The following is an 11,763-nucleotide window of genomic DNA, read 5'->3' on the forward strand; positions in this document are numbered from 1 at the left end:
AAATTTGGAAAATTATTATTATGTTGATTTTCTGAAATTTAGGAAAACGTATTTCTGCCTGCATATATTTCGGCACCAACTAAATTAATATAAATTTGAAGCTTTTCACAATTTAGAAGCTAGAGTCATTAAATCAGGAACCAATATATATTTCTGCTTGGAACGTTTTTAACGTCAGTATTTAAGTGAAATATTTCAAAATTTTAAAAGTGTTTTCCCCTTAATATGTATGCAATACAATAATAATTCAGAAAAATTATTATAAACATTGTCAAGAGAAAATTCGTGAGTTTTAAATTTATAATTCGTGAATTATTCATACGCTCATCTCTATATTGGCGCGGCTTGAAACTTGTCACTTGGGCCTGAACTGCAATTTAATCTGCTTGGCATTTGTGGATTTGCCTGCTGCGCTCATTTGACAAGTGCTTTGGTCCAAATGTTGGATGTTGTCTGTTGCCAGTTGTCTTCCCCTTGTCACTTGTCTCCCCGCTGTCACTTGTCTCTCCGTTGCCTACGTGTTGTCTCCCCGTTGTCTTCCGTGTTGCATTTGGTCGTGTGGCGCAGCCTGAGTGGCTATTATGTTACATTTCTAGTCGCTTTGTGTGTGGGTGAATGTCATGTGGTTGTGCCTCTAATGCACACTCGGAGCAGTCAGCCGTGCTTGTGTAGATAATGGGCTCTACCCGATACCGATAATGGACAATGGGCCTGTTAATTGAATTGGGCAAAGGTCTTGAATGACTTTCGGTGCGTGGGTTGACGGCAACGCCTCGCCTTGAAGGTCGCCGTGAAATTGTAATATTGTCCAGGGCTTAATTGTTATTTCTTTTTATATTTTATTTGTATCGATTTTATTTTGAAATTTCAAAGGTATTGTACGGAATTTGAATTGAGGAGAGAGGCCTGCTATTGATTGTTGTGGCGCTCTCTGGTTATTTACTAGAAAAAACAATGGAACATTTGTTATGCTCCTGCCAAGGTAGCCCAAAAGAGAAAACAATAGAAATCGGAGCGCTTAAGCTATCTGGAGCTGTTTTATGCCCTTTTCACTTACCCATATTTGACCGTCGATTATCTATTATCTTAGCTTTATTATTGCTACGAGACACACACGTACCAAACACACGTCTGGCAGTTGGTACATAAAAATAGTCAAACAATCTACTAACAACTTACGATCTAGCCAATAATATATCATACATATAGCGAGCGCGCATTCGAAAGATACAAAAGAGAAAGATATATATAAATATTAATATAAGTATAAGATTTGATATAATGTACATCAGCTAATATCCTAGCTGTCTAGGACTTAGGCTTTCGACTTCGATTCGGGCTGGTTCGCACCGAACGCCTCGTTGTGGTCATTGGCGGCGTTGTTGTAGGTGCTGCTGTTGTTGTTGTTGTTGTTATTATTGCTGGTGCTGTTGTTGTTGTTAGTATTGTGGTGGGCGTGGTCTTCATTGTTGTTGTAGTGGTTAGTCCGCGCACGCTGGGTCGTTCGCGATAGACGCACATGATCTCGTCGGCCGCATCCGGACAGTCTATTTGCTGTGCTCAACGGAAAGGAAGAAAGTATGCTTTGAGAATGGAGTCCCGGAATTCCCATGGATTGCCTACCTTATCGCACAGTTGATCAACGGTTATGCACTTGCCACTTACGCAGCGCAACTCGTGGGGCAGACAGCGTCCTGGTGCTCTGGTGGGGGTGGCCATGGTGCTCGACGTGGTGCTCGTGCTGCTGCTGGAGCTGCTGATCGCGATGCGCTCCCGTTCGCGCTGCTGTGCCAGAGCCGAGGGTGGGATCGCACTGGCGGTTCGGGTGGGCACCGTGGCTGTGGATATGCTGAACTTGCTAGTGGTGCGATTGGCACGTTGGGCGGAATACTTGAACTTGTTCTCCGAATCGCTGGTCATCATGATCTCCTTGCTGTCCCGAAAGTTAACTAGAGCGCGTGCAGAGATGAGCCAAATGTGGAATGAATTGAAGCCAAAGCTTACCAAAGCCCTTGGGCCCGCCACCTGCTGCCGGCTCCTCTGAGCTGGCATTCCCTGCTGGCGCGGGCGCTGCGACCTGATGCACCTGGAACTTGGTCTCAGTGCCGGCCTCCTCATCCGTGGTGGCTGTGATGTAAGTGTATAGCTTTTCGTTCGTCTCGTTTGGCGACAGGAAGCTGGCGTAGGAGAAAATGCGCGGAAAGGCGTTCAGCTCGGCCTCGTCAAAGGGCGCCGCATCGCCGGAGCCGTACTCGTCGCAATCCTCCTCGTCACTGGCATCGAAGCAGTCATAGTTGAGATCACAGCGCAGATTCTCCGGTATGCACTTCTCATTGGAGCGGCAGCGAAACTCCTCGTGATCGCACACCAGACACTGCTCATCCTCGTCCTCGCCGCCGGCACAGTCCTTGATGTTGTCGCACTGCCACTGCTGCGGAATGCAGCTCCCGTCGTGACACTGGAACTCATTGACATAGCAAAAGTTACGTCTGCGTGTGGGATCCTCACACTTGTGCGTCTCATGGGCATCCGGATATTGGCTGCAGTCGAACAGCTCACTCAGCTGGTCCGAGTTCGCGATCACAATGGAACAGGCCTCCAGTATGGCTAAAGCAAACAGCGCAGCTGATTAATGAGCCACCACCTCATCCTTCCACCAACTCTCTCTGCTGCGTTGTTACCTTTGCAAATGCGCCTGCACGGCGACAGCTGTCCAATGTGCAAGGGCCGGCACTCGGGCTCCAGCGCGGCGCAGACAAACTCTACGGCACGTGCCGAACAGTTGGCGCTGATGAGCTGCTCATAGGCCTCCATTGAGGCGGCGTCCCGTGGCGCTCCATTCCCATTGTTGTAGGTCAGATCATAGTCCAGAACACCGCGACACATGGGCAATGCCGTTGAGATGCAGCCGCTGCCAATGCTGCTCGCTGGCGTCGTGGTCATCGCCTCAGTCGGCCTGCCACTGACCCCCGAGGGCGGTGGCAGAGTCGGCGACACGCGGGTCAACAGATGCACATTGGCGGGGGGTGTGGACTGTGGTTTCGGCAATAGCTTCAAAAGTGCATGTGATGAAGGTTTTTTGAAGAAAAACCAATTTTCTTGTTAAATATTTACTTTAAGACGTGGAATCATTCAAAACGTTTTTAAAGTTTTTTGTTAAATTGGAAACTCGAAAATTAGAACTAATTTAGTTCTTCAATTATTCACTTGTTAAGATAACAATGGAACGGAAACTGCATATGAAAAATATATTTACGATTTTATAGAGAAAAATAAAATGCGGCACTAATAAGGTTCTGAAGTTTTTCGTGAAGCTGGGTAACTCAAAAATTGGAACTTGTTTAGTTCTTTAGGGGAAACAAATTATCGTTAGAAAATTAAAATTACGTGTGAATAAATTATTTCGTTTTCAAAATTGTAGCATAGAAAGAAAAAATGTAATTTTTTTGAGAAGAGAAAGTGCGCTTTTTAAATGGAATGTCAGAGTTAATTTTAACAATCATTTTAAAAGGGGAAAACACTAAAATTCGTTTGTCATCCTCTATCAAAGATGCTGGCAACTTTATAACCAAATACTCTGGCGTTGAATGCTTACATCTTTGAGTAGCTGCAGCATTCGTTTATCCTGTTCGATGGGCACGCCGAAGCTGTTCTGGTGGCCAGAGGTGAAGCGAATACTGTCTGCAGGCAGCAGTACATCATCATAGTCATCGTCTCCCGTGGGCGTCTCCGCCTCCGCGACGGACATGGATGTCGTGTGCTCCCTGTTTATTTCGATAGCTCTCAGTCGCGTTGACTCTTGCATAACATTGGAATTCGCTGTGGTAGCTGCCAACACCTCCGTGGTCTCCTCATCGAGTAGGCCCTCCCACTCTGTGGTCGAGCTAGAGCTGGTCGCCTCGTAGCGCCGCTGCAGGAAACGAGCTCGGGCGACGCTGACGTCGTGCAGCCAGAGGCAGTAGGTGATCAGTCCGAAGAAGAGCAGCACGCTGGCCACAAAGATGATGGGCCAGCGCAGATACTTCCAGCGGCAGGCGCGCCTGGCATAGCCCAACAGCATCAGGGGCGTGGGCTTCTCGTGCTGCTGCTGGCCAGCGGAGGGAGCTGCCCGGTTCAGATAATAGTTGGCCGTCAGGGGATACTTATAGCGTCGCACCTGGAGCTCAGCCAGCGTCTCGGGACTGCCCAGCATGCCGATGCGATACTTCTGGGTGTCGGTCCAGCAGGACTCGGCATCGCTGCCGCTGCTGCTGCTCCTTAATGTGGAGGCGCGGGAGTAGTCATCAGCCTTGGCATCATCGATGGTCTGCACAGTTATATTGAGGCCGTGCGGATATTTGGTCGGCTGACGACGCAGACCGTTCCCGTTGACGCTGCCTGCTGTTGATGATGCCTCATTATTAGCCAAGCCAGCGGCATCTTCAAGCGGCTTGTGTCCGTCCATGATCAGCAGCTAGCGAGGTTTAACTTTTTTGTTTTATTTTTTTTTTGTTGCGCCCTCGTCTTAGCTCCAAATGTCAATTGCTGTCTGACTGGCTGCTGGCAAAGATTACATAAGCAATCGCTGCGCGTCTGTAGTCTGGGTGTAATTGCTATTGTCTCTCAAAGCAGACGTCGCGTCGACTCTTGTGCCGCATTTGCTAATGTCAGAGCGATCACAAGGAATCAGCGGCAGATCCAAATCCAATTTCGGGAGGGCTCAAGTCAAAGTTGTTTGGTTTTTGGCTTCGGATAAATTTCGGTCGTGTCTCCTGCAAAATGTATTGGGAAAGGAAATCGGATTGCAAATGTGCCACAAAATGAAAGTGCTGCCAATAATTCATTTCCATTTGAAAGTTGTCACTCGACTTGGTTCGACTCAGCCGCCGCTCGATGCCAGTTCACGGCTGCTTCTTCAATTACGCGCATTTTTTCCCCTGCCTAATTTCCCAGTCCATTAAATACAACAAAGCACCTTCCAACGACAACAACAACAACAACAACAACAGCAGCAGGCACAATTAATGACCACAAAACCACGTTTAGCTTCTTCAAATTGCCGCAATTTTTGATTTCGGTTTCCCATCCGCAACAAACTGCAACTGCAGTAGATAATCGCATATTGGCCTGGCCTCCAGATGCCCCAAAAGTATTGCCCAATAGTTTAGAAAGATTAAAATGCGAATGGCTTTAGCAAGTACTCGCACATTGGGCAACCCAACGAGTCAAGTTGAGCCTGAGCCGTGCCAAATCGCAACTGGCTGCAAATGTTGCGCCTCTGGGCCAAGACAAGCGCATGCGCAACTTGTTAGCAGGAAAACGGCCAATAACGGGCAAAAAAAAAGAGATATAAAGGCCCAACAAAATCTAGAAATACACTACAAATGTACCTTATAAAGAAAAATTTAACACAATTTTAGAACTGAGGAGGACATTGATCTAAATAGCTTAATAGCTATAAGTATTATTTTGTTAAACATGTTATGTCAAGACTTAGAAAAACATTTGGTGAGTTGCAGAATAATCCTTGTACTAATCAATTTTATGCTGATCGTATACTAAGTAGATAAGTAAAGGGATGATTTTAAAAAATGCTCATAATGTGAGTCTTTTACTGGTTAGAGCTTGAGCAACAATTTATTGTTAACAATTCAATCAAAAGAGCTGAGACTTATTATTGCAACAGTCAAAAGAAGACAGCAGTTAATTATTCAAATAAAAATGGCCAGTTGAGTTATTAGATCATTTGAAATAACTTTAAAGCTGTTAGAACACGAAATATGCTTTTTATGAATTGCTGCTATATTCAATTTAATAGCATAAAGCTGTCGATTTCTATTTAAGGATATATAATATATATAAAAGTATAACTATTTCATATTGTTCAGTCAAGTTTTAAGCTAGGTGTGATACTTCTTTCTAGTAAGAGTATACCTAGCAAATCGCTTGAGCTTGGCGCGCTACACTTGGCTGAGTGTCGGAGCTTCATATTCATCTAGCTCCGCATCTGCGTCTTTGTCTGCGTCTGCCATTTGTTGATTTTCGACTCCCTGCCTGGGTGCTGACCTTTTCACTTTTGTTTTCATTTAGAGCCGCGTCTTGGCTGGTTGCCTGTCTGCCCTGGCGTTGCAAAGTGCGGCTCAAGTGCCCCCATATAGCTGCAGCTTGGGCAGAGACTGTGGCAAAGAGACGAACAACAAAGCACTGAACAGCGAACATCAACAGCTGTTGCCCGTTCGTTGGTCGCTTAATGAGCTGCAGCACAGCTCTCGAATCTCGGCTCGGTTCCACTCTGGCACTCTGGCCCTCTTTGGGCCGCGGTTCCCTCTCTCTCGCAATGCACTGTTCAAAATTCGCTGGGCAGTTATTAATAGCATCGCTTGCAGCTTTATAATTTTGGCTCGAAGATTTGCTAAGGTCAGTTGTGTGGCGGGAAAACAGCTGCTTGCCAAGCTGTAGCCAAATACAAAAGGTCATAACAGCAATTGACGGCCGGCTAAACGGGCTCTAAAGAACCTTGCTTTAGGGTCGCCTTGAGGCAGACATGGGTGTAACTCATTGCCCACAGCATAAACAGTGCAATTACGTATGCTTCACTTAACTCGTTGCTGATTCGAACTATAAAGCTGCTAATGGTCGAGCGAATGTGTTCCGCAGTTGCCTCATAAGACAACACTTAACTAATGTGAGATGCGCGTGATCGGAGAAAAACTCTATGGCCAGGCGGTTAAGTCATCTGGGAAATGTGCCGTGATGTACAAAATTACAAAGCTAAATGATGTTTAAGTGGATCCAGCAACGGATATTTTATTTTATATAATTTCTAAATTGCTCAATTCTTTGGTTAATAAAAAGCTCAAGGCATTTTCAGATGTTTAATTTTATTACACAATTCTGTGTAAAAGAGAACTAAAAGGTTTTTTACATTTAAATCAGAAAGGATTTCGGAATACTTTTGGCAATCGATGTAAAGGGGAAGGCTTTACTAGGACTTGAACAAATTATATTATTCATATTTTTTTCACATTTTTCCAATATTTATAATAAAATTTGTCCCAAAAATATACAGCTGCAGAAACTTTATACATATGTATGTAAAAACGAAATAGGTAACAGAAATTTAACTATCTTGTCAAAGGAAATTAAAAGAAAAACTTCTAAGAAATAGGCAATATTTTAATGGGTTATTGTAAAAAAATAAATACAACAAATTTTAATTCGGTAATTTTATAAATATATACAGCAATAATGTTTAGATATAAACCTTCGAAATTAATGTCTTTAATATAAAATCCGTTAGGATTGACATCAATCAGTGGAACAAGTCAAAACCGTGCACAAATTTATGCTGGTAGTATTTAACTTTATGAAAAGCTTCAAATATTCAAACGTTGGATTATTCAATATCAAATCGAAACAATAAGTATGTCTTTATTCAAATAGATGATGAATATGCTTTAAAACTAGACAAGAAGATTAAGGAACTGGAAATGCAGCAAATAACAATACACTTTGATAATCTGAAGCTCATAGAATCTATTCGTAACACCCCAAACAAGTTTCTGTAAGGTTTTGTCGGTTCGTTGGCGAATTCTTGGCAATTGGCAATCGTAACTTGTTTTGCGCCTCTCACCTCTAGTTAGTAACTGTAGCTGCGTTTAATAGCAGGTAATATCTACTTTGTAATATCAAACAGGTGAAGTATTAGTGCTACCATGTAGACATGTTGTACACAATGGCCCATCGGGGGCTCATTTGGGCAACCATTAGAACACCTTTGAGCAATGAATTTACGCCTGAATGCCCCATCAAGTGGGCACCACGAATATACGTGGTTAGTGCAATCTTCAATCTATGCTCGATCTATTGCACAACTCTCTATATTCTGGCGGTCTGTTCACACGTCAGACTCAGACTCGGACTCGGACTCGGACTCGGACTCGGTCTCGGTCTCGGAGTCGAGACAGAGGCAGAGACTTGGAATTAGACTCGGACGAGACGTGTTTCGCATTGTGGCTAACTAGCAGTCGACCTATGCACCACATTCCTGACATGGCAAGCGACTAAATTGCATTGATTACACGAACTTGTTGCGGCATCAGCTTCAGCTTCAGCTTCGGCAACAACAACAGCAACTGCAACTGCAACAACAGCCATTGCAAATGCCAGGCAGGCATTGAGTTGCTTATAAGTTAAGTCATTTTGTGGCTATAATCTGCGCCAGAAGCAAAGCTGCAGCCAAAACAGATGCTGTAGTCGATGTGTGCAACTGCAGTTCAAAGTTATTTTTTATTTTTGTAAAATAAATTGTTTATGCTTTTTGATTTTATTTGGCTGTACAGTACTAGCCAGCACGTAAGCATTTAAGTATCTACCCAAGTGCCGGCCAAGATGTGCGAGGTGAGCCAGCGAGCCAGCCATAGTTCGCCACAGTTGGCCAACAGCTACGAGCCATCAACGGGGGGGAGGACCGACTAACTGAGGCCAGCTGCTTCGGCAGCGGGTGGATGTGTTTTCTGTGTGCTTGTCGATTGCTCTGTGGATGTGGATTATGGCAGCCGAACGACTATATGCTCATATTTGTGCATGTTACAATTTTGTAAAGTAATTTGCTAGTTGTCTGTTTCTCTTCTCAATGAGTCTCACTGTGTGTGAGTGCATTTGCGATGCGTCATGGCAGTGAATAATCGATAATTGATAGAGTATGCCAAGGATGTTGCACTTGGGGGTGAGAAAAGCGACCTACATACTCGTACTTCATCATAGGAGAGCTAAAATGAGCTAAGTGAAGTGAAGTGTGATCGATCATTGTCGTGAACTGCTAAAAGTGACTGACGACGAGGTGAACTGCATTGGGACTTATCAAATGTACATTAACTATTCAATAATCAAATCAAAAGTATTTAAAGAGAGGCAGAAAATGACAGTCATAAGGTATTCAAATTCCATTTGAAATAGTCAAAACAATAAAGGATTTGAATAATTAAGTTTAGGATTTCTATTTAAAACGCTATTAATGTAATCGCTATTAGTTTATTCAGAATAGAAGTCATATAAGAACATTAAATTTATTAATAAATGTAATAAATTAATATTATATTATACTATAAATTTATTTATTACATGTACTTGACAGCACGCCGTAAAATAATAATTTTAAAATCTTGTCTATTAATGTGATGGACAGTTGCAAATTTAATTGAGGCTGGTGCAATCAAATCAATAATTCTTATAGCAACTCATTTGAATATTTATTGATTTAAATAAAAAAGTATTTTTAGAAAAAATCAATAATGCATATAATATCACATATTCAAAACAATAAAACATCTGAGTGAACTAATGTCGAAGCTACAAACATAAATTCCAAAAATAACTACAAGAAATATCAAGAATGATCTGGGAGGGAGTTTCTTTGAGAGCAATATTTTAAGAAGTTTGCTATTGTTTTCTATTTACAAATTTGTAATAATTTGCAAAACTAAAATGCAAGGAATTTTATTACTCCTCGTCTGAATCACAGCCCACTAACTCATTGGCTTAAATATTTTTTAAGATTCGATTTAACAATTATTTAAAATTGTATTCAATAAAATATAAGCAACTATTTTATTCAAAATAATCCTCAACATATGATTGTATCACAATATTAATCTTGAAAACGAAACATGGCTATTATTAATATTTTTTAGTGAGAATTATATTCTCAAAATATTTGCGTATACACATTCAAATTTCGTTTATGACCAAATAATTGTACGAGAATGTTTTTCTCCTTCTGGGTCTAATTTTATTCAATTTTTTTTTAGACAGCAGCTAGACTTGATCACAATAGAATTCTTGTCAAGCTGTCTACAGAAACCATCCATAAACGATTTAGTCAAATTAACACATGAACTCAACTTCAACTTTGATTTAAAAAGTTAATTATTAAATAATTTGCTTTTATATTATTAAAATATTATTATTTTTTTGAATTCCTTTTAACTTCGCAAGAGTTTTTGTTCAAAGTCACTTTTTCATTAGACTTCAAGTCGCGTCAAGTCTTTAACTTCGCAACGTAATCAACATGTCCAAGTTTTTTACTGAGCTGTAGATTCTTAGGAATTGCACCTCATTATCATTTAAAGATAAATCCGTTGGCAACAGATGCTTGCGACATCACTTAAAATGATCATCTTTGGCACTTGGCTCGTAACTTGCGGCTCGTTGCAGCTCACCTGCGGCGCGACGGGCTGTCAGACTCATTTAAATAGATTTGTAATTAATGCAGCTACCAGATTTGCAGACCTGTTCGCAAACTAACATATAGAGTGCCTGCTCATAAGCTCATAAGCAATAATGATCGCAGATCACACGAGAACCTCACACTTGACGCTTTTCCACGGTTTTGGTATATTTTTTGGTCTTGGATCTTCTGCGGTTAGTTCGGCCGGCCGACTTTTTGAGTACTCACTAGTTGTGGTTGTTGTTGTTGTCGTTGTTGGTTTTGGTTTTGGCCATGTTTGTTGCCATGTTATATGTTAATCAAATTTGATTGCAATTTTTCATTTAATTAAAAGCGCAAACTTCAAATATTTACAAGTCGTTATTATTTTTAATTTATTTTTGTCTGTCGATTGCCGATTGCATATGGCAGCTGCAATTTGTTGTTGTTAGTTGTAGTGCGATAATTACAAAAGTCATAATTTACATAAAATAAAAAACAAAAAACAACAACAGAGTTGAGTTTGGCAAGTGTTTGCCGTGCATTTGAACCTTGCACGCTAACCAGATACAGCTTACGAGATATACATGCAGCGCACTTGCAGATACATTTGTATCTATAGCCAAATAGTTGTGTGTACTTTTATGATTCGCACTTTCTGCTGCTGCTGCTGAGCTCTGTTTGAAGTACTTTTGCATTAGCCTCAACAATATTTATGCACTTGCGGCTCATAAAAACTTAACAAAACATAGGCATTTTTAAGGCAGATCTTCGGATTGATTTTCGTTTTTTTTTTTTATTGAAATTGATTTCAGTTAAATACTTTTTTCAGCTTTAACTCACACTACGCACTTGTTGCAATTAGACTTGTGGTTGTTGTTATTGTTGTGGCACGCGCGTCTCTTGGCCAAAAGCTCCGCACGTTCGGCTGCCAAAATTACGACTGAAACCTTTGCCAGTTGGGCGATTTGCTTGAAGACGCCAAAAATGAGCATGCGCAGCCGACGCAGACAGCGACTGCGACTGCGACAGCGGCAGCGACTGCAGCTGTGATATCTCTTTGATATTTGCTACGCGTTCTTCTTCGCAAAGAGACGGACAGAAGTGGCGCCGCTTTGGGGCCTCGGCTTTGGAGGGAGCTCAGCGCCGATTGACTTTCGGTTTCAGTTTGATTTCGTTTTCGCTCAGCTCCGGCTCAGTGTGTCGGAATCTGGTATCGCCAGTGGCTGACTCTCGGCATCTGGCTTTGTATCTCTTCGACCTGGCTCTTAACTGGTTTGCATTTGGCCACTCTCTTAAGGCGTCGTTCGATGTGCTTCTATTGAGTTGGCATCATTTTGCGGTGCAGTCAGTGGTGCACTGTGTTAGCCGCCTGGGTTACCCACTCTTACCTGCGCCGCCTGCACCTTGGCGACGAGTGCAGTTTGGGCCACTTGAAGCCGCTTTTGGGCATTGTTGCCAATATTTTAATGGTGACGTTTATGCTTAAGTTATGATGCCATCTTTCTATCATATAAGATGGTTGTTGTTGTTGTCGTTGTTGTTGTTGTTGTGTGGTTGCCTGCCTGCCTGCCTGC

General features: G+C 42.2%; 1 protein-coding gene across 3 annotated transcripts; it reads right to left on the reverse strand.

The window, feature by feature from the left end:
• Positions 1 to 1,074: 1,074 nt before the first annotated feature.
• Positions 1,075 to 11,325, reverse strand: LOC6628866 (atrial natriuretic peptide-converting enzyme). 3 transcript variants are annotated; one of them, XM_015172866.3, is made up of 6 exons: positions 11,039 to 11,325; positions 3,596 to 4,751; positions 2,682 to 3,051; positions 2,005 to 2,607; positions 1,624 to 1,949; positions 1,075 to 1,554 (listed from the first exon to the last, which is right to left on the reverse strand). In XM_015172866.3, exons 2-6 carry the CDS (start codon positions 4,442 to 4,444, stop codon positions 1,309 to 1,311), a joined length of 2,394 nt encoding a protein of 797 aa, XP_015028352.1. In that variant the 5' UTR covers positions 4,445 to 4,751; positions 11,039 to 11,325; the 3' UTR covers positions 1,075 to 1,308. The 3 variants fall into 3 exon arrangements, with proteins under 3 accessions (XP_015028352.1, XP_015028351.1, XP_002052085.1); XM_015172865.3 differs by having other exon boundaries at positions 11,030 to 11,325; XM_002052049.4 differs by lacking the exon at positions 11,039 to 11,325 and having other exon boundaries at positions 3,596 to 5,685.
• Positions 11,326 to 11,763: the final 438 nt, after the last annotated feature.

This window comes from Drosophila virilis, chromosome 4 (genome assembly GCF_030788295.1).
Source record: "Drosophila virilis strain 15010-1051.87 chromosome 4, Dvir_AGI_RSII-ME, whole genome shotgun sequence".
NCBI lineage: Eukaryota > Metazoa > Arthropoda > Insecta > Diptera > Drosophilidae > Drosophila > Drosophila virilis.